We start from the raw sequence: 27014 nt of genomic DNA, 5'->3' as shown, positions 1-27014 counted from the left end.
TTGTAAGTAATTTTTAAAGCATGAGTAACACTTTAAATGTACATTTTTTATCAAAAATAGATAAACACACATTGCCAACTAAAACCTATATACACAAAATACCAAACGTGAAACATTCATTAAAACAAAAAACATTGTTTTTAAAACTGACTTTGTGGTCATTGATAATTCTAAATACAAATTTCTGACAAAAATGATCTCATGCATACTTCACGGAGATGATTTTAAAAACAAACGAAACCAACACTACTAAACCGCACAAACCACAAAGCTACTATATAGACCTATCTAAAAATAGAAAGTTGACCTTTGACTCCTTCATAATTTACAAGAACGGGGTCAAATGTCCACAAAATGACATGCTTCATTGATTTTGTTACTATAGCTAGCAAAAATAAATAAAAAAAGTAGCCTAGCTGTAAAGAAATGTGTTCACACTGTAACAAGGTCAATGGAAAATTTCAGTTTGAATAAGAGTAAGTTTATCAACGATAAGCAAAAAAGTAAACATTTCTGGCATAAGATGGTTTATAATTTGGTATAAATCAACATAATAAACCCTATTTACAATTTAGATAATATAATAATAATATGAAGTAAGATATGGTAGTAAGCTGTTTTACTTTCCGTCTTGCAGATTTGGAGCTGTGTTTTTTCTACTGAAGATTACATGACAGTTTTCAAAGGTCTGTAAAAGAAAATTACTATCTGGTTTAAGAAGGATTCCCTATCACACTGGACTTCAAATTGTACAATATTCTTAGTGGATTTTTCACTAGTATTTAAAAAAAAAAATCATAATTCATGCTTTGAAATGAATATTAGCTGTAACTGAAAATACACATGCTCAAGTCTACATTGACAGAAAAATCTGAAGCGTTGTTTGGTTCTGCCAACAAAGCATGGTTTAAAATAATCTCAAGAAATGATTCAATTACTGAAAAAAAATCTTGAAATTAGTGCTGCAGTACAGAATAAGTTTAAGAAATGTTCTCATAAAGAAATGAAATATTTATTGAAAATAAAATGTGATGTTATATGTACAATAGTTACGTATTATATACATTGATAAATAAAAAACATAGTTTTCAGGCATAACAAAAAATATGAATAACTATAAATCTGTAAAATAATAAATGTATATATCAATAATTGTACAATTGATTAAATAAATATAACACATGTGTATGATAAATCCAAACCAAGAAAATAGGTTTGTATAGTGTAATATCTGTAATATATATACAGGTATTCATCTAACATGTTATTGTATTATTAAATAAAGAAAAATAATTAATTACCAAAAAATGAAAGGAATTGATGCCATTTTCTTAACTGGAATATTCATCTGAGTTAACAACTTTCAGTTGACTTACAACTCAAATATGACAAACATGACAGAAATCCAAATTATTTTGACTTTTACATTACACAGAAGTCTCGCTGACTATAAACCTCTGCATTAAAATCCTGCCTGTTATCCAGGCTGGGTCCTTTCTACCTGAGAGGGGGTCAAATTATTTAACCTGATATGATTTCTATTGTGATAACCCGACTCTAGCTCCACTGATCTCTTTACATGTGGATTACGAGTGATGAAGGTTCCTGTTACATTGGCAAGTCTCCCGGTTCACCAATAAGGTATAAAGACAAGGAATGGATCTATAAGATTCAAACAATGAAGTATCACATGAACAATAGACAACAATGTAATATTGAGGGATAGATGGAAAATCATTCATCTTTAGTAAGTCAAGGGCGAATTAATGTCTCTCCACATCACTAGCAATACTCATAATGTATATCATCTTGTAAATGGACTTGAAAGAGATCCATGTTTCCCAGGGCAAACTCATACTCCATGGAGGACATAGACTTAGTGACATTACACCGTAGAAAGTATCAAACCATCTTATTAATTCCATAATGCAAAACAAAACTAGAAAACGTTAGTAAAATACTGTCAGTCCTACGATAGAAATGGAGCTAAAAGCAAAATCTAATTATCCAAAGTCAGTAAAGCAGAAAATATAGGTCACTGTGACCTACATCTGATACATAAGCAGAGTATCCTTCAAGGTGAATCCATATCAGAAGTCTATATTGACTATTGATGTCTAGCATTAGAGAAATTAAGCTAAACATCATGATTTACCGAGGTGTCATAAGGACAGACAGAGAGACAGAGAGACAGACAGGAAAATTCCACTTAATGTCAAATAACCCCTCCTCAGTTATTTTGGGAAATAAAAATGGTTTTCTCACTGATAATGCTTCATCAGCATTACTGGCCAGTAGTCAGCCAACTTGCTACACCAATGTCACACAGGACTTTGATGAATATCTAGTATCTAATTCTGTCACTGTATAAGGATGACACTGGCACTCAAATATCCCTCACTAGTTCTGACAAATTCATTTGGATAGAGTCAAAAGCTGACTTTACTATAAAGTACAATGAAATTCCCTTAAAAAATAAGATAATTTCCTACAAATATTTACAGTGACCTTGACCTAACCTGACCTACTCATCCAACCCAATAAAAAATCTGACCCAGTAAAACTATTGAATCTAGCCTGAAGTGTAAGCTGTTGAGCATGCATATCAATGATTAGGATGATTAGACTGTGCTAGGGTGTTATGTAAACGTGGCAATCATGTTAGGAGAATATATTATTTATGATCAGTATGATAGGGAAGCAGAGCAACTGGCTGTTGGCACGGCAACAACAACGTAATAATATGTACCTGTGTTGTCACAGTTTTTGCATCCTTAACGGACACATTATGATTCTCTCCTGTCACTTTCTGTAAACAAAACAACGTCAATTGATGCACACCACTCTGTTTCAAATTATGTTATGTCACCTTGCCTTGCTGGTAGTGAATAGATGATGAAAACCATATCTCATTTTCAACATTTGAACATGTAAAATTTATTTCATCAAAATTATGAAAAATAAAAAAAAAAAAAAATATGAAAAAAGAATTCACAATCAGGTAATTTTCATTATTTTTCAGCGTTTATATACAAATGTATCTTAAATTTGTATATATCTAATTTCATATATAAAAAGCCAAATTACCATTAATGTCCCCTAACAAAACATAAACAATTTCTATACAGGTCTGAACATACTTATTTTTATGCTATATATCTGCTAAATCTATGAAAAGATGACCAAAATACAGAATTCTCAGAATATTTCAATTAAATTTCTATTTATCACAGACCTAAACAATAGGAGCAACACCAGTGAAAGCTTGTGCTGGAATGGTGGTTCTAAATACATACAGCTCCATAAACCTTCCTTTACAATCATAGTCACATGTCATAGATTTACACGGTGATCAATCATTTTCTCACTCTATCGGTCATCGATTTTGCCCAGATACATTTTTTACTTTTTTCCTCAAACAGGGATCTTTTATATCAATATTTGTTATCAAATTATAGTTGGTTGCACTGTGTGTACCTTATATATAAGGTATATGTTTCTAGACTTTTGATAAAGTTAGGTTTTGTGATTTTAAAGGGTTTTATTTCATTAAGGATAAGAGATCATTATGAAAGAAATGAACGACACTATTGTCAATGTGTAAACAATAAGAATCTAAGTAATTAAGAAGTGAATGTTTCACATCAAAAGTGTCCAATTAATTTCATCTTGTGACATTTCTACAGTGATGATAACAGGTGATTTTTTTATTGAGCTCCAGAACTGATAATTTTGGCTAGTTGGTCCATGTTCCATCAGCCCTATTGGATAAGTGGAATTCAGAGTGACATTCACAGAGAAAAAATAGTAAGATTACAGATCATTCCTTTAAGTCTAGTCATAACCATATCCTTAGGTTACTATTACAAATATTCATTTAATACTTCATTAATAATTTCATAATAATCAACTTAGAATTGAACAGGTGCTACATGAATTTAAAGAAACATTAGTTTCTGAACAGAGATGTTGTTTAGACATAAGGAAAATATCCCTGTGTAGTTGTGTAGCAAACTTTGACTGCTACGTCAAATTTTGTTATATAAAGAATGAGATATAATACAATATAGAGAAAATATTTAACAATAGGTTTAGTTTCAATTAAAACATTCATATGCTGATACACTGTTTAATGTTACCATTGTCGATACTTTACTCCATTCTGATACTTTTGTTACTTCATTTTTACTGCTATTACTATTTTTTACTGTTTAGAATCAAGAAGTGCTGACATGGGGACAAATGTTACTAAATAAGACAATTAGGTACATATTAACTGGACTGACATGAAGACATGGTAGTGTAAATTTTAAAGGTATTGAAATGTTTTGTTATAGTTATATTTTCAAGAAAAGATTTTAAACTATCTAATAGAGTTTCTTATCAGGAATTGAGATACTGTAGAATCAAGAAGTGCTGACATGGGGACAAATGTTACTAAATAAGACAATTAGGTACCATATCATAAAAATCTGATTACAAGTTCCGTACCAACAAAATTTTCAACTGACAAGCTGGATATTAAATGGATTCATCTTACAAAAGCATAACAACAACTTATCAATGACTTCTGTGTAAATTCTAATGCCTGCATATCATCTTGATATCGGATTTCATAATTGTATAAACACATTCTGGTCTAGAATTAAATATCATGGCTGCTTAAATGATCAGAACATATACTTACAACATTGCAAGCCCATCAAAAAAAGACATCATTTTAGGAAGAAATTCTGCATGAAAATTGTTTCATTTTCAAATACCAGGTAAAGGGACAAAAATTTTTCAAGGTATCTAGATAAACGTATTATTTTCTTGTCACCATTTGAAGATAAAGTGAAGTATGATGCATACCTGTGACTTTGAGCCAGAGATGCCGAGTTCCACCACCTCCAGGACGTTGATAAGACATTCCTTGTCGTACATCAGACGGCTATGTTCAACCAGCCACAGAGTTAGACACTTAAATGCCGCCACAATCATTGAATGAAGGTCTCGGGAGTGTGAGGGGGCAGGGCGACTACACTGATACACAATGAACTCACATATCCATTTAACCGTGCGTTTACACATGAGTAGATTTGGAGGGTTGATGTTTACTTTAGCAAGGCCACCAAGAAGTTCCATAGCCGCTAAAGCCGTGTTCAGGTCAGTTTTCCATGAAGCCATTAGACGGTGGCAAACCAGGGCTGTGGCGTCACCAAAAAGACCATAGGCGGTCTCTGTGGAATAGTGTTATTGGTATTTAACATATTTCAGATAAAATGTAAAAGTCATTAATTCTGTAGTAAGAGCATGCATTTCAAAATTTTAAACTTGATACCAGATAATGTAATCATATTTCTATGAAAAGCTATCATTGCAAGTGTTAACATAATAATTATCAACACAGTTACTATCATTCATTGTTAAATAATTACAACAATGTTTACAATGATATAGCTCTTATTACAAAATTTAACATTCAACACAAAATGAGTACAAAGGAGCGAGTCCAACACAGTAGTTCTTCCGTAAACTTGATGGTTATTGCGAAGCGTTGTTAACATGTTTCGGCTCTAGGTGAGCAGTCATCATCTTAGGGACGTTGTGCCTCCACCCCTGGTAGTGGTTCATTTTTAAATTTATTTAAGTAATTAGCATGTGTAGCTTACCAAGATCCTGAGAAGTTAGCGGTAAGCGATGGTATGATGACTCGTGGTAACTGGAGTCCGAGGACATGGAGGTCATGCTGGTCCGACTAGTGTCTAGAAAACACAAATCAGGTATTTTTATTCTACTCAATTATCTGCCTGGGATAAAGATGTTTTTCCATTAAAAATGACATTACAATAAAAGAATATTTTCTTTTATTACAAATCTGCCATATAATAAATGAAAGTTCTCCACAATTTATCCATTATTTAGCCATCTCCCAAGCAAGTCACATTTGCTGAGAAATGGCGGTAGCTAATTTCCTGAAAATTAAATCCATTGTGTTAAAAACTGATTGACAGAAAATCTATTCATTACATCGTTTTCTTTATTTCAACATAAATCACACAAGACCACCATGGCCCTTAATGGTGATCTGACAATCCATGAATGGATGGACAGTCTACAGAAATTGCTGATGGTGGTCTGGCAAATCTGATGAATTCAAATTTTGAATATTCCTTGAAAGTATCAGAAACTCATAAATGGTAGGTTCTATTCTTGAAAAACAGTTGCAAAATCATGTTACAAAATGGCTACTGACATTAAAAAGGAGTAGTATTTGAGAGCAAAATATTGTCTAACTTCCCCTTATGGAACCCCACCCTAAGTCCATGGGGTTGAATCAGGTTAATGAATTTTGGTTTGATTTCCCACTCTCAATTATGTTTCAAACAAAATTTGGATCATATTCATTAAAGCATTAAGAAAGAGTAGCATTCTGAAGCAAAATGTTGTTTAACTTCCCCTTTTGGGGCCCCGATATATTTAGAGATTGGTTCTATGATCTCATCAAGGAAATCCTTGCATTTGATCTAAAATTTGAACTTTGAAATGTGAACTATTTTTAGATTTGGTTATTTTGGTTATGTGGTTGTAGGTAATTCCTTAAAATGTATATTTAGAGGCAGTTGCTAGGATCTCATCAAAAGAAACCTCACATTTCCATATGTTATATTTTCAGATGGACATTGAAATCAAGAGCTATTGTTTTTTCTGCATCTTGATATAAATCTGAATGAAAAGTTGTGCCAGTAAATTTCATTAAAGAATATACTCTGTTATGTTTTATTTAAATGACACAAAATCTGTTGTTAATCAGCAAAAAGTTTCGGGTGAATATGACATTTGTACCTCCGTGTGAGTCGGAATCTCCAGATGTATCGTGCTGTGGCTGAAGTGTTGTCTGCTCCACCCCCTCACACATAGCCAAGTCCTGTACGATCAGCATCAGGCCCCCTGCACAGATAAATAACATTCAATCTCATATATGTACTCTCCAACCACACTCAGCCTTCATCTCTGTGACCACAGTTCATATATGTACTCTCCAACCACACTCAGCTTTCAACGCACTGACCACAGTTCATATATTTACTCTCCAACTACACTCAGCTTTCAACACACTCTATGGTGGGATAAACAACATACTGTACACCTTCACCAAAAACCATAACAAAATGTTGTAGCAGGAAGAAAATTACTGATCAGTAAGCAGCAATTCAAATTGTCAGTCAAACAAGACTTAAAAGGATTGATGCTATCACAAGACAGAAAATTATTGTTCTCAATGAGATATTCATATGTATAAACACCCCGTCTTTTCAAACTAAGTGGAGGTTTACCTTACCTGGATCAACTAGTCAACAAGAACATGTCATCTGTGATAAAGTATGCAAAAGCAAAAACCGTTTTCATTTAGGTCTTGTGATAGAACAGCAGAAAATATCCCAGAGCAAGCCCCTGCCTTCCCACCCATAACTTGTACTTAAATCAGTTTTCCATAAACTTGTTTATACACAGTAAACCACTACAAGACATCCTTTCATGAGAACTATTGAAGATCCCTGGGCTCTAATGTTGTGTTTAGATCAGTTTTCCACATGTTTATATATTGTTAAACCTCTATAGAACATCCCCTAGTTAGCTGTCCTATATGTACACAATAAAGCTCTATAACACATCCCCTAGTAAGCTGTCCTATGACATGTACACAGTAAAGCTCTATAACACATCCCCTAGTAAGCTGTCCTATGACATGTACACAGCAAACCTCTATAACACATCCCCTAGTAAGCTGTCCTATGATATAAACACAGTAAACCTCTATAACACCCCCTAGTAAGCTGTCCTATGATAAGTACACAGTAAACCTCTATAACATCTCTTAGTAAGCTGTCTTATGATATGTACACAGTAAACCTCTATAACATCTCTTAGTAAGCTGTCTTATGATATGTACACAGTAAACCTCTATAACACATCCCCTAGTAAGCTGTCCTATGACATATACACAGTAAACCTCTGTAACACATACCCTAGTAAGCTGTCCTATATGCAGGGGTCGAAATAAACTGTTTTAGGCACTAGCAAACCATTGCTAGTGCCTAAAATTTCCACTAGCAAAAATGATGAACAAACTAGTAATTTTTTGGTGAATAGGTTTGACTTTTATTTACTGTTATATTGAGTTTTTCAGGAACTGAGTGATATTGGAAAAGTTATCCAAGATATTGGATAAGAATGGCTGATTGCTACCTGTATCAACATTTTAAATCTATATAACTTTGAATTTATCAGTTTTCTTTTTTTCGTGTATGAGCTACATCTAATCTGACTGTCATATGATCAGATCCATTTATAAATGTAACTGTACCCAAATTTATATTATTTAAAAAAATGTTCACATTAACGATCATTTCAATAAATTATTATCAAGACAACTATCTTCCGTGTTCTCGGCAGTCATTGCGCCATACTGTATTAACAACATCGTTACTAGATGATTTGTTGTATCCTAGAATAATATTCAATTCTTTTTCTCGATTTCCGTACCGTTTGTAACGTGGCTGTATATGCACGTTGTTGTGGCTGTGATTTTATATCAGCAGCGTCAGGAGAAACGCTCTCCGATTTCAACGATTTTTTTTCAGAAGGGCCAGGCTGTGGCTGTTGACTATTGTCTTGGTCATCGCAAGCACTGTCAGATGCTTTCCTTTTGAAAAAGTTTGTTATCATAGCTGATACGTCGCGTTTCACATGATGAGCAGACAGAAATCGTAGAGTTTTCCAAGACAACTTTTTATTCGGTTTACACATAACTATCAAGGGAAAAACTGGAGGAATTCCGAATGTATTGATAATCTATGTCACTTTAGCGTTTGTAACCTATTTACTCATTTAAAGGCAGACGGAGAAAGGCATTTTGTGGCAGATGTTTCGTCAAAAATAGTGATTAGGTAGAGTTCATTTCCACTCGCAAAATTTTGCTAGTTCATTATTTTCCAGCAAGCAATTACCAGATTTTAGCTGGAATTTTGCTAGTTGTATATAGTTAATTTCGAACCCTGTATATGTACACAGTAAACCTCTATAACACCCCCTAGTAAGCTGTCCTATATGTACAAAGTAAAGCTCTATAACACATCCCCTAGTAAGCTGTCTTATATGTACACAGTAAAGCTCTATAACACATCCCCTAGTAAGCTGTCCTATGACATGTACACAGCAAACCTCTATAACACATCCCCTAGTAAGCTGTCCTATATGTACACAGTAAAGCTCTATAACACATCCCCTAGTAAGCTGTCCTATGATATGTACACAGTAAACCTCTATAACATCCCCTAGTAAGCTGTCCTATGATAGGTTAACAAACAGAACAAAACCATCAATGGTTGCTTACCTAACAACATCTGAGTATTGGTGGGATCCTTGGCATTGTACAGAGCCTTCAGCAACAGTTCCATGATCTTCTTCTTCAGTGAGATAAAGGTGATGCTCTGTACTGGGGTTTCAGGACCTGACACAATATCTGTGTTAAATAACGTAACAGTGGTGATCATGTAAAACAACATAATTTTCATTTATCCTCGCATGGCAGTAACTACTTTTGTTAGATCACATTATCTAATTATTTTCTATCACAATTTTTTACTTTTTTCTCCACCATAACAATACTTTCTCTCCATCAAATGTTTGTCTCTGAAGTGAAAAATGTACTGTCCATGTCAAAATTAGTCTAATAGAAAAAAATACGGATTATAAGTTTATAGAATTATCTTACACTTGTGCTGACATATGAAATTTATTAACCTTATTCTATTTTAATATGTGTCCTTCAATACTCATGTAAAATCTATCATTTCTTTCCACGACAAAATGTTCTACCTTATCTTGTGAAAACCGTGTACCCTTCAGACTAGCATGATATTTTACAGTCCAGTATAAGACGTTTTTCCTGACATACATCAAGTTTTCTTACTAGAAGAAAAAAGTTTTCTGTCTTGTTAGTCTGAAAATGTTTCTGAAGATATTTCTTCACAGATGAAGATTGTTATAGGTTTGTCCAGTAACCCAATCCCAGGGTCAGAAACAATATTTCTCTGTCTGGTACCATTTACATTTTATATACATCATTACAGTCTATCCTTACAATAAGGTCATCTGAGTGTGTAAGTGATCAGGTATGACAACCTTGAAGTGACAACCGTTAATTTATCATTAATTTCCTTGAACTGTCAACCATTGATTAATCAATAATTTCCCTCAAGTGACAATCATTAATTTCTTTGAACTGATAACCATAATTTAATTATCAATTTCCTGAAGTGACATCCATTATTTACCATTAATTTCAAGGTCTTTGAAGTGTAAAGGTAGACAGAGCAGGGACAACAGGAGCTGTATACAGGAACGGCGCAGCTCGACATTATGGCAGTCAACGTTTGAGTCACTCAGTCTGAAAGCACACATATAGCATGGTTAGGATATAAGAATTAGGAGCAACTTATCATTTTTTAACTTCTTGGCAAGAAACAAAATCTCTTTGAGGCCTGTATTTCTTGGATAAGTATTATTACAAAGTTTTTTTAAGAATCTGCTAATGCTGAAAATAACATCTACATTAGCAAAGGAAATTGAATGAACAATCTTTTTAGCTCTAAAGCTCACCATTCTGTAGGTTATGTAAGGTCTTAATGTTTTACTAGTCACTTAGCATTTAACTGAGTGAGTGGAGGGAAGGGGCTGATTGCTAATATTAGCAGTATGGACCACTTACTTGAGTCTGGTAGACTGGTCACTAAGAATCAATTGCAGAGCATCAAGTATGTATGGAACCAGAATCTGTACACCATCTAGGTCTACACGCAACAGGTCACAAGAGTTAAACAGGATACTGGCCAGTACCTGACCACTCAGGCTCTGGTTAAATAAAGAATAATTAACTTAATATAAATGAATTTATAGACTAAACAAATCACAGCATTACAAGCTAACAGCCAGGGTGATATATAAAACATTTATCAATTAATGACAACTTATCAACGGACAACTATTCCAGATGCACTATAATTATATATTATCATATAACTCAGAATTTATTATAGCAATTTACCATATTCTCAGGGTTATAAGCCACACTGGTACAAAACCTGCAGAGCTGACTTTTACAGATGTAAGCCACACCCTTTCTTATGATATGGTGATCACCACTGTTGACGTTTGATAAACCAGTAAAAGATAACAGAAGGCAGTTCCTATGCAGTGGTAACAGTTATGGTGACCAAAGTTCGCAGATATAACAGACAACGGAGGTGATTTTTCCAGATCATCAGTGAAACATTCAATATAAGTTTGTAAATGAATCATGCAAAGATAATCCTTTATTTTATTGATGTAGTTGAAAAAAAAAAAAAACCCAAAAATAGCAAATATCAAACTCGTTTGCCCTGGGTGCCTTCACAGATTGTCTACACCCAGATATAGGACCTGACGTTACGTACAGTTTACGAAATAACCTCTCCATCGTTGTTAGATTTCAACAATGGCCTTTGCATACTGACCAAATTCCTATAATCCAATATCATTTACACAGAGTCATTCATATCGTAAACAAGCACAGTGGTCATTCTAGAATTTGACCTATAACCAAATGACTTATCCATCCCAAGATGCAAAAGGCTATTGTAAACTTCCACTACGGCTTCAAAGTAAACAAAAAAGTCCATATATTAATGTGATTCATATTAAATATGTTATTTTCATACCAATCTTCAATTCATCCTGTATAGGATTGTAAATGACAGTTCTAGACAATCTGTTTCAGTTACCAACGTGATGGGCAGATACTTGTACTGTCTCTACTACAACAATGTTTAATGTTTTACATAGCAAGAAACTTATGACAGGCACTGTGATGTCGCAGTTGGGACAAAAATGGCAGATAATAAAACGGCTGACAAACAGTGGGGGCTCTTATGTTATAGGAGTAAACTGTCTCATACTGGTGTACTGGTACATTTCCCCCTCTTTTTTTTCCACCTGCCCATTTTTTTCATCCACATATAACTGTAACAGTATATAAGCTGCATGCCTGACTCATGAGAAAAACATGTGTGGCATATAATCCGGAAAATACAGTATATATCTCTTTCAGGTAAACAAACAAATAAATTTCAATTCCACGATTTTCATTTAACAATTTAAAAAAAACATGACTGAATGATACCATCTTCCTTGAGACTATGACTTGTACACACTTACATTGTCTGATGTTTGTAGACCGTAATACATGGCTATATAGAACCGTGAGTAATAGACTGGCAAGATTTCCTCTCCTGTCTTGTGTGCACAAAATATCCTACAGAGTGCACCCAGAGCCTCTGCTCGCCCAGTCTCATATGTGTTGTCTACTGATAAACTCAGATCGGAATGATAGTCCAGGGAAATGGAACCCTGCCTTGTGTCAGTGAAGGAGTTTGTTCTTCGATCTGCACGAGCTGCAAAACAAATTCACCAATTATTCTTTAAAGATATGACAAATCCATGTACAACAAGCATAGTATTATCACTGATGTATTTCATTTTGGTATAACAATGTGACATAATATTTGGCAACGATTAAAATTTAACCTGAAATTTCAGGAACACTTTCTGTTCTGAATATCTTTAGTAGTTCATGATATTTATTCTTTCAGACAATCTCAGAAGGTGTTGAGTAAAAATTGCTTAACATCACTCAATCAGATTCTTGTTGTCTGATAAAGCATTTGGGCAACTGACACTATTTGTTGCTATGTCTGCCATGTTGTTATTTGCAGAAAGCATTAATTAGATTCACATTTCTGTGTCACAACTTTATAACTGTTAGTATGGATGCAATTTTTCCACTTTTTTTTTCTTTGCACATTTGATCTTTAGTGGTTTCTTCGCAACCCACCCGTGGGGCCACTCGAGCTATAATCACTGTACACAGTACTTCTGTGTTTTAATGCTTAAATAGAATGAAACTATATTTAGTCATTTTGAGGTTTTTTCCAGTTTTAATCCAAATGTTTATACATTCTTCCCTAAAATTTTAATCTTTTGTTTCAGATAATGAATGTCCTTAACAGATGATCACTACATTACGATGTATGAAGACCGGTTGCTAATTTTTCCCTAATGGTACTTTTTTGGTTTATTTTCACAACTTGCTATCTATTGCCAGTACAATGCAATTTAACAGGATGAATTAGGATAATCATTGTAGCAAAGTTTTAATCTGTGTCAAGCATGACATTTCTTTGATCATCAAAACTTCTTAAAAAATTCCACAACATTGCCATTTTTGATATTATTTACTTATCAAATATGAATATGACAATGGTTACCATTGACGGTAGGTCCTCTGTGACAAGCCAAAAGACGAACTCTTGCCAAAGCTGCATCAAAAAGCCAGGCCCCATATAAATGTAGGACACTGTTACAACGAGGCCGAGTTGGAGCCAGGGGCTGGCGGGAATCCAGCAGGAGCTGGCCTGGGAAGTTTGATGGAGGTGGAACTGCAGATTTGGTCGTTACTGATGATGACTTTGAGGATCCTGCAAAGAATTCAATATAATAAATAAAGCAGAAAATATTTGTTGTAATTTTTGTTATATGTGTACTGTCAACTTTTCTTAAAGCAGAAAATGGTATAAAAAGCGAATCTGTATAAAGAGCCAGAAACTATTTCATTAACACAATAGAAGTTTAGAAATTTATTCATTTATCAAACCATGGTACACAGCTTTACAAAATACAGAGATTTCCAATCACACTCTCATAAAACAGCAGTGGATATGTTCTTTATAAGTGAAAAAGTCAAAAAGTGAATCACATATTAACTTCTTCAGTTCTTTTTTTCAAGATGTTAATCTCTGTACAAACCTAAGGCATGGAGAAGGCATGGGTAACACAGAGAACATATTTCTTACTTTAAATACCACTAACTCTACAGTCTTCAAAAACATATATTGCCTGTAGTGGAAATATTAACCAATAAACTTTAAAAAAAATTTACTTCTCTTTCCTGAAATCTCAAAAAGGTATTAAGAAATTTGATGTTTCTGCTCTCTTGTGCGAAATGCTATTTGTGGCTGAAAACATTGCAGAATGTTTACCTTTCTGTGACAGAGTTCCAGCCAATACAGACATGGGTCTTGTGGATTTTCTCTGTCCGGGAGGGGTTACAGGGGGCACTGTGACTGAGTGACGGTTACTGGGAGGAGGTTGTGTCATTTCTTCTTCTGCTTTCAGTGACTGAGATATGCCTGACAAAATGTTCAAAATTTGAAATGCAAATGTAATTCCTCTTAATTTTTTCCGAATCATTGTTTGATTTCTTTCTATCTGCATCATCCAACAATTCAGAATTTTATTTTGCCAAAATATCTCATTATCACATTAGGAACTATAGTAATATAGTAAAATTCCATTCCTGAACTAATGGAATTTTGATAGAAATAAAACAATATCTGGAAATATTTTAATTTCACTTTGCAGGACCAATTTCTTTTATCAATAAAGCTTAAAGGCTTTGAAAAAATAAGTATTAGATCGATCACTGTTAAACAGGTAAAGGGATGTTCGCTCTATCACTCCCTGTCTAGGTATCATACAGGTAAGGGGACGACAACTCTATCAATTCCTGTCTGGGTAAGGCCACAACTATCATACAGGTAAGAGGACGACCGCTCTATCACTTCCTGTCTGGGTAAGGCCACAACTATCATACAGGTAAGAGGATGACCGTTCTAATACTTCCTGTCTTGGTAAGGCCACAACTATCATACAGGTAAGGGGACGACCGCTCTATCACTTCCTGTCTGGGTCAGGCCACAACTATCATACAGGTAAGAAGATAACTGCTCTATCACTTCCTGTCTTGGTAAGGCCACAACTATCATACAGGTAAGGGGATGACCGCTCTATCACTTCCTGTCTGGGTCAGGCCACAACTATCATACAGGTAAGAAGATAACTGCTCTATCACTTCCTGACTGGGTAAGGCCACAACTATCATACAGGTAAGGGGATGACCGCTCTATCACTTCCTGACTGGGTAAGGCCACAACTATCATACAGGTAAGAGGACGACTGCTCTATCAATTCCTGTCTTGGTAAGGCCACAACTATCATACAGGTAAGAGGATGACTGCTCTATCACTTCCTGTCTGGGTCAGGCCACATCTATCATACAGGTGTCTGGGTCAGGCCACAACTATCATACAGGTAAGAAGATAACTGCTCTATCACTTCCTGTCTGGGTAAGGCCACAACTATCATACAGGTAAGAGGATGACCGCTCTATAACTTCCTGTCTGGGTAAGGCTACAACTATCATACAGGTAAGGGGACGACCACTCTATCAATTCCTGTCTGGGTAAGGCCACAACTATCATACAGGTAAGGAGACGACCACTCTATCAATTCCTGTCTGGGTAAGGCCACATCTTTTAACACAATACTGATATGCTACATCTTCATAGGATCATTCAAGATCTTCCTAACCACACTATTCAGTCAAACGCCTGAATTCATTATCATAACATACCTAGAAATGCATTGATTAAGATGGAAATGCCTCTCATTGCCTTGTAGAAAATGTAAGGCAGTTTCTGTAAACATTCATGTTGTGTAGGATCAAGTCCCTCTCCAGAGCGAAGCTGTAGGAACTTCGGTGTGCCACCAATAATTTCAGGGTGACACAGGTCAACAGGGTTCTGTATTATGTGTAGAAAACGAAACCAGCACTGTGCCACACAGTCATCTGTCATATCAGGGGAGATAAACTGGCTCTCTGTCTCGTCTAAATAGAAAATATACACAATTTGTCTCATATCAGACAACAAATGATTTTACATAAAGAAAATTAATAATATTTTCAAAAGTATTTTATTTCAGGAGTAATGGCTGAAAGTTTTATTCATTGATAAATTTGTATCTGAGTTTGCCTTGAAGTGAAATTCTATTTCAATTTCTAAAGGAATCAATGATTAATATAAGAACAAAAGTCTTAAAACAGATTAAATGCTTACAATACTTCCATATAAAACTATCAGTAGAAAGAATTTTAATGCTGAGAAAAAAGACAAATATAATATCAAACCCTCTGTTGGTATGTAGACAGACATTTAACGCAGACCCCACTCTCCTGCTGGATTTAGATCTTATCAGTACCTCCATCTCGTTACCGTACTAAGATACTAGATTGTACCTTAAAGTAAAGTAGATACTCACTAAGATGGAGTATCTTGTTACACACAAGGTAGATACTCACTAAGTTGGAGTTCTGGATAGTTGGCACCATACATAATTTTGAGTAGACGGGAAGTAAGGTTATGGTTGACTTTGTGCCACTGTGTGACCAAGGCTTCATGGTGGCGCCAGTTGACACACATGTTACGGAACGTCTTCCATAGTGAAGGTGACGGGAAACACTTGTGACATGCCAGGAGCCACATTTCAAACAGTACACTGAGCACTCTTTCACAGAGGTGGTCGCCAATGTCATCTGCAACAGTAAAACTTCATGTTACTCTACACAAGAGATTTTTATACCTACAATGAAATTTGTGTTATTCTAATAAGTAGGCATCCAAAAAGTCAGGGATAAAACAGTCCTTAGAGTGCCTCAGATAAAACAGTCACCTTGCATAAGTATTAATGTTTGAAGTTGTCATTTGTGATCTACCCTAATTTTACAGCAGCCTGTGAGGGTATTAACTGGGAAAATATAGTAATGTTCTGCTTAAAATAAGGTAACCCTGATCTTTTAAGTTTGGTAGAAAATGGGTTTTTTGTTTTGGGTTGGGGGGTGGGGGGTAGGGGGTGGAGCCTGTTTTCAGCTGTAAAACAGGGCACATCTTAGACACTTCAGAGACTATGATCACATTTACTCTCTGTACCCCTGGGACATTTCATGGCAAAATTGTAAGCTGAGGGTGTGACACCTTGTGGATAAGACGACAAGACTAGTGTGATCCATTGATCAAATGAATCCTGTGGTCGCACAACGGCATGTTGGACTGGCTTTTAAGTTGGGTGTCACTCCTATAGCATGTAATCATGAGCATATCAGTCTGTGATTGGTGAGTTTTATTCCCCTTAAACCTGCTTTGGACCAATCAGATTATTTTGCTAGTGCCTTCATTTTTGCCATAAAATATTCCATGGGTGCAGAGAGAAATAGTGAGCATAACCCCTGAATGATGGAGAACGAACAGGGCAGAACAATATCACAGCCATCTTTATATGATAAATTGTAGAACTTCATGTTATCGTTATGATAGGAAATATAACCAAATCTGTTGAGAGGGTCTCAAGATACGAGATTGATTTAGAATGGGAGGCAACATGAAGTGACAGTTGGACACGGATAACACTTTACCCTAAAACCATATTTTCGCGGGGCTCCAATTTTCCTGGTTTTCCAGAAATATTCCATGGGCACTTTATTATGAGGTTAAATCTTACCCATCAAATCTGCTAGTACTTTAATCAATGTCACTTTCTTCCATTCATTATTTCATGGACAGATTACTTTGTAGAATTAAGAGTACCTATAAATTCAACGAAAATCACCTACGAAAATTTTTATGATTTTACGATATACTTCACCATCAAACAGCAGGCGATAAAACGTACTTAAACTGATCATGGGGTGAAAAATATTGTATAATTCACAGTCCATCATAATATAAAGAGGGGTGTTGAAGGTTGGGTGTAGTGGAAGGTGGAGTGGAAGTAGTAATTTACAATTCTACAAATATGTTATGAAAAATGTCAGGTGCAAGTTTTACAAGCAGTGATGACTATATAGTCTCCAGATATGACTTTGTTTTACGATTTTACAGATGAAATAGGTCTCTTAACAAGCACAAAGTTTATCAATGCCAACACACGATCTGCATGTATTGAGGAAGAATTTCGTTATATATCTGGTGGATCAACTTTATAGCAGCAGCTGAATGGTGGGACAAACCGATAGTGGTGACTGGATAATAGGACAATTATGTAGTGGCTGAATGGTGGGACAACCTAATTGGTGGTGACTGGGTAGAGGGACAACCTAATTGGTGGTGACTTGGTAGAGGGACAACCTAATTGGTGGTGACTGGGTAGAGGGACAACCTAATTGGTGGTGACTGGGTAGAGAGACACCTGATTAGTGGTGACTGGGTAGAGAGACAACCCGATTGGTGGTGATTGGGTAGAGAGACAACCTGATTGGTGGTGACCGGGTAGAGAGACAACCCGATTGGTGGTGACTGGGTAGAGAGACAACCCGATTGGTGGTGACTGGGTAGAGAGACAACCCGATTGGTGGTGACTGGGTAGAGAGACAACCTGATTGGTGCTACAACCTGATTGGTGGTGACTAGGTTGAGGGACAATAATATCAATTGTAGCTGGATGGTGAGACAACTAGATAATCATTGGTAGCTGTTATTATAAGACAAAAGAGTGGATGACTGACTGTTTCATGTAATTCTACAAGTGACCATGACAAGAAAGAGTGTATGTACACAACATTCAAATGAAATCATTAAAAGTAGCCAGTCATCATTATATTGATATTGTCTTACTGTACTGTATAAACTGCTAAAATCAGATCAAAACACATCTGAGTACATAAATAACAATTGATCACATACAAAACATAATCAAGCTCCTGATGACTAAACTAAACAAAATCTGTAAACTATTGAAGGATTTCTAAAATAAAACAGACCACTAAATATTTAACAGTGACAGTAATATCTATGCTCTGGTTCAATGTACAGATAATAAGCTGACTAAAAGCTGTATGTGTTGTAATAAATTATCATGATACGATGGTCTTTGTGATAAACAATAAGCTGAATCAATGTAATACGTTAAGATGACGAAGTTAGGATCGGCTGACTTCTGCGTCACTATATGAACAAATTCAAAAGATAAACAGGCTCAAATCAGTAAGCTCAAGCAAGTACAGTTGAACCTTGTTAACCTCGACACTTTTGTTCAGGAAGGAAAATTTTGAATTATTCCAATATTAACAAAATGTAGTTGTCATATGTCCTTAATGCCACACTGTTTTCTCTTAATTGTCTTTTCCTGTCTTAAAAACTCTTGTTTTTACTCTGATTATTTTTTCAAACAGTAGCCCTCTTTACCACACCATATTCATTCATGAAACTTTAATGATATCCAATTTAATCAATCTTAGTGAAAATTGCATTTATTTCAAAAATTATTTCTGAAAACAATTGGAAAACACAAGTTTCTATTGAATTAGATAAAGTATGGTAAATCATTTAGACTCTGTGAATACTTTATTTCGCGAACTTACCTCTTCAGACATATTCACAGATACATAACTTCGCAAGCACTGATCTAGAAATGACTTTAAATTCACAAATTCTGAGCTATTAGAGACCTGGACTTCTCATGACTCCAATATCGAATACCGAACCAATATGCATATGGATGCCATCCAGAGTCACTTATGTACAAACAATGGCAAGAGATTTGAATTTGCCAATTAACTTTCCTCATGTATTAACACAAAAATAAAACTCACATGAAATATAAACGATTTACAGTAAACAACATCATCCCTATAGTACTTACATATGAATATGAAGGGTTTTAATTTATGTATATTATAATGATAAATGATCCACAGAAAGGGATATACATGGGATACTACTTCTGTAAAATGTTCAATTTCTGCATTACTTAGTTCTCAGCTACCGTATATACTTGCCTATAAGTCGATTCGCCTATAAGCCGGAGGTAAGTTTTTGGGTTAAAATTTTGGAATTGAACATTGACCCTGCCTATAAGACGGTATCAAAAAATGCTCTGGCAAAAAATCGAGTGAAAATCTCTGGAAGTAAAGTTAAATGATCATGAATAAAATTTGGTGGAAATCTATCGTGAGTATTTTTATTTCAGAAATGAGATCATGTACCGATACGTGTTGGTCATGATCGTGGAGATATTGAGTGCCAAGTCGGTTAAAATTTAATGTTAAAAGATCGTTTCTGCTCTCAATACTTATAAAGACATAATGGTATTTCAATAAAATGTCTTTACATTTTTTCAAGTTCTTGTTGTGTTTATAAGCATGGAAGATTATACAGTTCGATCGTCAGTCCTTAGATCAAACACACAGATCAATCACAATTCATTTCCACGCCCTACCCGCATACATGTCCAACCAGGAACTTTAGGAAGTTCTGGTAGGTGTGTAATGTTGAAAACGGACCAATCTGGACAATGCGGCATGGTGTCATTAATATCTAACAGAATATTGTGCACATGCTACCCACCTCGTTTACACCATGCTAATTGACCATCGGTCTGCCTTGATTGATCTTTTGTTCTTCGTAATTGCCGTACGTACTATGTATACACATTCCTGCACGGAAGTGTTTAGGCCTATGTATGCATAGAATCAATACTGGAGGAATTTGTCGTTTTGTCCGCTACCTTCTTACAGGAGTCGGGAACACGGACGACGAAACTGATAGTACTCATACTGCACCTGAGCTCTGTACTTGCATATTTTACTATATACATGATTTTACACGATTCTCGGTCCCAAAGCATGACTTACCTTTGGAAAATTATGGTGTGATTTTTTGCTCACGGTCAATGACTCGTCTATAAGCCGGACCCCTCCTCGGAGGTCGTAAATTTACTCCAGAAAATCTGGCTTATAGGCGAGTATATACGGTATGTCTAAAGGTGTCTTCTGTACAACTAGACCATAATGGTCACCAGTAACACATCATTATAATTGTATCTCGGTCAATGTTGCCTGGGTTAACAAGGTGACACTGTGTAACGTAATTATCTCAAAAAATACATCCATTTGGATTACAGATGACATGCGCATCATACAAACAATATTAAACAAGCATCAGGTACACAAGCCACTTCAAATCACATCAAACAGGGGCCTACACATTCAGGACAAAGGGGACCACTCTTAATCATTCATCTTCCCAAATCATCATTCAAAAACTTTGCATGCGTTTGCAGCCCTTTCATGTAACTTTCAGCATTCTCATTGGAAATCTTTAATTATTTATTGAAACAACATTATGTTTCTCGAACACCATACATGTCAAAAAAGAAAAGTCACCAGAATATAGTGGAAATTTTGAAATTCTGTGGAAAATGTACTCATTTTCACCGTTAAATAAGTGTGAAATTATGCATGTGAAAGCAAACTGACACACTGCAAAATACACAGCATTTCCATTGTGAGAAAAATCTACAAACACAAAGATTAACAAGTGAAAGTGTGACAGTTTCTGCACATGAAAATTTCAATTAATTAAATATTAGACACTATAGTATCAAATAAAATATTAATATAGATGTACAAAATAAATATGCCATAGATATCTAATTTTCAGATTTCAAAACAGATCAATATTTGGTAGGTCAATATCGTAATTTCAGATTTCCAATAAGAGAGCTGTAAATTTGCCTAATACCAGAGGGCAGTAAATTTGCCTAATACCAGACCAAGAATCCCTGAATGTAGTACTTTGTACATTTTTGCCAATCATGATTTATAGAATGGCCTGTCTTTATCCCCAGGGATCCATCATACAGAGAATATAGCCATGACATCAACCAGGAGGTAAAGGATCGCATCAACCCTCGGGTGACACTTTTGACCCTCAGGTAACATATCAGGGAAGATTCTGGCAATGTCCTCCCAGAATTGCAATGAATGTATATACCATTATATATATTGTACCCAAACTTACCTATATTTCTAGTTATTTAAAACAGATTTCAATTATTGTAATTATATAACTTTACTAAAGCAAACTTTTTATTCAAAGATAAAATCTGATAATTTAACAATGAAATAAGAATATAGAATTTTTTATTTTGCCAACCAGTATTGATTTTTTAAAAATTGCATTTATTGAGCTCTTTATTGTAAATATTTTCAGTTTATACAGTACTACATTTGACCATAGTTTTCTCATATGTCAATTCAAGCTTGCATCGCATGCTGGAAAAAATTAAGTCACCTTGGTTATAATGATAGTTATAACATTGTAACATATATCCTTCATGTTGTAATTTTTTTTTTCAAAGAAAATAAATTTTTGTTTCAAAGACGATTATCTCAAGTTTGTCAAACCACAGCAACAAACACTATATCTCTCTCAGTAATGGTAATTTCAGCACCCAAAACTTTCTGTGTACAGAACTATACACTGCTGTAACACTGGCAGGGTAAACAGAGCTATTGACCTTGTTGCTAGTTAAGTATATCATTGCAACACTGGGAGAAGAGCCTGGAATGGGCTTAAGTATTAATGACAGAGGAGAGAAACTATTCCAGTAGACCACTCCGTACGGTGGAGTAAGAACTAGAGGCATTAGTTGATGATACAACAGTGTACAACTTACATGAGGTCAGTCCTGTATCGTCTGCATGAACAAAAATGGCAACACATGCAGAATAACATAACATTGCAACTGGTCTGATTTGTTAGAAATTCATCCCATATCTACAACCAACACAAAGCTTGTGAATTTCTGTTAAACATATAATACATCAATCCTCAATTTTTGTTCTTGCTTAATACTGTTTTCGTTTAAAATTTTTGAATAGTAAATAAACAAAATGGACAATATCCTCGAACTTCACGTTTTTTGTGACATGAACAATGTTTAAAGCATGATATCATCAGCTTATTTAATTCAATTGATAACAGAAAAATTTAGTGAATTATACAGTTCACTAAGCAGAAAATTCCTGACAGAGTATTACTGTAGGTTGAAGTTTATGTTGATTGTATCAGGGAATGAACTATACTGCTAAATAAATCAAATTCATAACAGAAAGTTAATGAACATAGACTCAGAAAGTCAATCTAGATGCATAACCAATGTTATGAAAATGTAACAATTTGTAATCATACAAAATGATAAAGTGAGACAAGAAAATATCTTTCTCTCGTGAAATAAAAGTTTTGTGTCTCTGATGAACCAGAAACCATAACAGAATGTCACGCTTGTTTTTTGGCATGTATCGTATATTAAGTGGGTGTACTTGTCATATTGGTAGCTCCTGATCTTATCTTTTCCACACTGACTGAGTAATAGTACATAATACATATGTGAAGTCATACATTTAGTCACACGATATTACACTATTTAATCTTAAAACTTCACTTATACTGAGCAATGCTTTGTTGAATATCTTACTCATCCTAGTAAAATTTGAATGGTGACACATATGACACCACACCAACAGGTGTAACTTTAAGAAAGCATATAGTTTAAAAACTACTTGTTACTTGTTAAACACTGTTCCCCCCGCCCCCCCACATTTTAATCTACAAACATGATCTTGCATATGAGGTTAACTAAAAAAAAAACAGTACTTTTTCTTATTGATAAACCAGTTTTTCTTGTCGTTTTAATTCTAAATCAACTACAAGATATTGAATCTGATGTTAGTTTTCAAGAAACGCCATGCCATTTCATGTACAAATAGTTTATGCAAAACCAAGATAACTGTATTTGTTGTATTAGTCCTTGGTAATTACCCCACCTTTCTCCGTTGGTGGAGACAGTAAACTGTCGTTGGCTGCCAGGAGAAACCTTAGTAATGTTTCCCAGGTGTCTCTTGTCAACACATTGGACTTTTCAGCAACATCTTCGATACATCTGAGAACTCGGTGACAGAGCAGTGCCTGTCGCTTCACCAAGTCAACACCTGTAAGTAGGTCACACATGGTCATGTCGGTTGAAATGAGAATTTACCAGAAACATTAGCATTCGAAAACAGAATCAAGACAACAATATCTGAGTCTCTAAAATCTGTGAAGGCTTTAGATATATGTCTCCTCATCATTTTGTATGTAATTCTAACACTGTTACTGAGTTTTACTGACAATCTTTACATGTATATCAATTCTGTGTCCAAAAGGCATAATTTTATCTTGGAACATTAATATCATAACTGCTGATGTAAATATTCTCTTTTATTTCATCACTTTGTTCTGTTAACTGAAAGTATCAGAATAAAATTCCCAGCCTCCAAACACATTCTCATATATTTTCACATGATTTTTTTCTTTTCAATTCCATATCAAATATAAGCTCAATAAATTAAATAAAAACATTCTTTTCTTTACATTAATTTACTGAAAGATAATAAACTGGAGCCAGGACATGATACACACACAACATACCATAGCCAGCATTTTGCAAATCATGAATCTGCTGAGAGGACAAAGCACAAGCATGACTAAAATAAGCCGAGACGTGACACAAATATGACCCCGACTCAGCTGAACCAGGATGTGACACAAGTATGACTTTGCTGAGCCATGAGGTGGTATAAACATGACTTACCAGAGCCAGGACGTGGCACAAAAAGGTTGAGCAGATGATGTATCATATCCTGTGCATATGGATTTGGATTTTCCTTTACTGGTCGCGGAACACATATTTTAGGGGATGTGCATGCTGACAACCACTCAAAGTAAACAAGAACGCACTCCTTGATTGTCTCATGTTCAGACAACGGTAGACTCAGACCAAAACATAGAACCTTCAATGAGACAGGAAATCATAACAGTAATTAGTTGTAGAATGACATCAGTTAAGACTTATGATGGTAATGATTACTTTCCTGTGCACTCATATCAACAATAAATACAATCTGAGGACAGTTTAATAGTCATATGATATTATGACCTAGAATCTGCAAACAGATCTGTGAATACAATCAAGATTAACACCATAATGCAAAATGTAGATATAATCAGATAGGTTTCAGAATTTTCACTGTGGGAATTTAAAGTTGGAAATTTTTCGTGGGCACATATCAACATTTTCTTAGCATCCTCTGAACAGGTGTGAGATATATGACATCACTTTGGGGACATCTCAACAAACTATCATAACTCTGATAGAGTAGCATATCACCCAACATGGTCACATTGTACCAAGAAATAGCAAACCATGTCATTTCAATACGTAACCATTTTACGACCCATATCAGTTCCCTCTATCAAAATAGAAAGGTGAATTCAACATACACTAGATATAAACGACAACTTATACTTGTTATGAAGTCATTTGATTTAACAGTTTGACATACAATAAGATTTTTTTTCTTGGCAAGTCCAGAATACCATTTTTTGACTCTTAAGATATAGTGGGTTTTCAAATTTAGGTAGAGTCACACCAGACTCAGATATCAGAGACTCAATAATCACTGGAATAATATTGCTATTGAACATATAACATATACATATGACCTTGCTGTTGTGTGGACGTTAAACCCTATAAAGCAACCACAACACATGTTACTCACACATGTAATATCTGTATGGAGATGGGGAATATTTACCTCCATGGCCCATTTAACATCTTTGTCAGTGTTGAGGTTGGATGGCTCCGAGTTGTTTGCTGCAAGATTGATACTAGATGCGATGTGCTTGACGACAGTAAAAGCCACATCTCTGCCAACAAGGGGAGGAAACTTGTGTAGAACACTCTGATTGGCCTTGTCACACTGAATATCATCCTGAAGTGAGGCCCACTCCGCATACATGGTGCTCTACTTAGAGTGACATGTATGACTCACTGCAAGGACATCTGAATAAATACATGGTTCATAAATGACTTGCCTCGCTCATATTTCCTTTATTCAGTCACCATCCCGCTTCATTGTTTTAACTCAGATATTATTTATTGTCTTCAACTGAAAAAGGAAAACATAATTTATCTAACTTGTAGCAATCTTGAATGCTTACTATCAGATAGGAATAATTATTGTTTAGAATAGAAACATTCTGAAATAAAACCATATATTTGCTATAGTTTGCAAAAACAAAATTTTAAAGTTCATGTGCACAGTTAAGTGGTGCGTAGTTATCATCCCCAAAAAATGCAAATTGGCAATTTAAAAGAATCACAAAAATATAATGAATTATAACAGCGTCAGATTTTAGACGACTAAAAAGAAGAATTTGGTACAAAATTCGAACAATTTCTTTTTTTTGCTTCTGAGAAACAAAGAGTTCTTGATTTTTTTTATTGCTATTGAAAAAGCTATTTATAGCAGATGTATGTAACATAATTATTTGTGTAGATCACATTTCATCAAAGATTTACTGGTTACCTCAGATATACTGTGGTACCACAATCCATCATACTCTGAAGGAATATCCTACATATCTTTAATAGTTTCCTTACAGAACTTAAGGCTGTTATTTTCTTAAAGCTCTCCTTGGTTACAGAATAAAGACACAATGAATTATCATGATGACAAGTGTCATTTGATGTTTGCGAAGTTACTCAATTCAAACAAAAGTTTGCCAGTTTTACCCTCCTGATATTCAATTCCTAAATTTATTTTGTGGGTCACATATTTGAATATTTTGGTAACAATCTCCAGACTTTTCAACTTATATCTATGCATTTGTACATAAGACATGCATTTTAGACTTGTTGTGGTGGCTTTCCCAGTGATCTCGGGTTTGAATATCTGAACTTTTTTTCTTTTTTTCCTGTCTGAGAGCTCCATTGTTGTTTATCTTTCACCTGGTGTAGTGTTGTTTACTGTACAGTTATAGATTATGTAATTCATCAGTATGTTTAGATCATGTATGCGATCAAGGCAATCACTACTCCTTCGCCAGCTGTCTTGTGAAACTTGATTGCATTCGACTGGGTGTTTTCGCACCAATAAGATAGTTAGTATTAACACTGATTTCGTGATAGGCTACTGCCCTACAAACAGGTGAAGTTGGGCTTGGCCATAGCTATTGCACAGGTGCTATGTGAGGTTGACTACCAATATATTTTCAAATTGTGCCTTTTTACGATATGTTACTACACGCAGTATCTAGGACGATGCATTTCCATGTTTACTTACATTTCCACCCTACAGAAACATCTGACTTTCAAGTTGTGCTACATTATAATTCCAGTCGAACGTCTGAAAATAACAAAATACGGAAGATAACTCT

At 35.0% G+C, this 27014-nt stretch overlaps 1 protein-coding gene across 3 annotated transcripts in view; it reads right to left on the bottom strand.

The window, feature by feature from the left end:
• LOC132549974 (ral GTPase-activating protein subunit beta-like) overlaps positions 1–26958 on the bottom strand; it is a 48610-nt gene extending 21652 nt beyond the window's left edge. The window contains exons 1-17 of one of the 3 annotated variants that reach the window (XM_060213966.1): positions 26921–26958; positions 25391–25744; positions 24388–24586; positions 23582–23746; positions 22432–22452; positions 16280–16513; positions 15554–15808; positions 14121–14270; positions 13350–13559; positions 12241–12476; positions 10757–10899; positions 10323–10435; positions 9380–9508; positions 6829–6933; positions 5655–5747; positions 4855–5222; positions 2750–2809 (exon numbers count right to left, since the gene is read on the bottom strand). In XM_060213966.1, coding sequence (XP_060069949.1) covers positions 2750–2809; positions 4855–5222; positions 5655–5747; positions 6829–6933; positions 9380–9508; positions 10323–10435; positions 10757–10899; positions 12241–12476; positions 13350–13559; positions 14121–14270; positions 15554–15808; positions 16280–16513; positions 22432–22452; positions 23582–23746; positions 24388–24586; positions 25391–25594 — 2685 coding nt within the window. In that variant the 5' untranslated portion in view covers positions 25595–25744; positions 26921–26958. The remainder of the gene's footprint in view (positions 1–2749; positions 2810–4854; positions 5223–5654; positions 5748–6828; positions 6934–9379; positions 9509–10322; positions 10436–10756; positions 10900–12240; positions 12477–13349; positions 13560–14120; positions 14271–15553; positions 15809–16279; positions 16514–22431; positions 22453–23581; positions 23747–24387; positions 24587–25390; positions 25745–26920) is intronic. The other 2 variants (XM_060213967.1, XM_060213969.1) reach the window with 2 other exon arrangements.
• Positions 26959–27014: the final 56 nt, after the last annotated feature.

Source organism: Ylistrum balloti, unplaced genomic scaffold, assembly GCF_031769215.1.
Source record: "Ylistrum balloti isolate Yb309-2 unplaced genomic scaffold, AGI_CSIRO_Ybal_v1 Utg370094, whole genome shotgun sequence".
In the NCBI taxonomy this organism is placed as follows: domain Eukaryota; kingdom Metazoa; phylum Mollusca; class Bivalvia; order Pectinida; family Pectinidae; genus Ylistrum; species Ylistrum balloti.
This window is presented reverse-complemented; position numbering and strand designations above follow the sequence as displayed.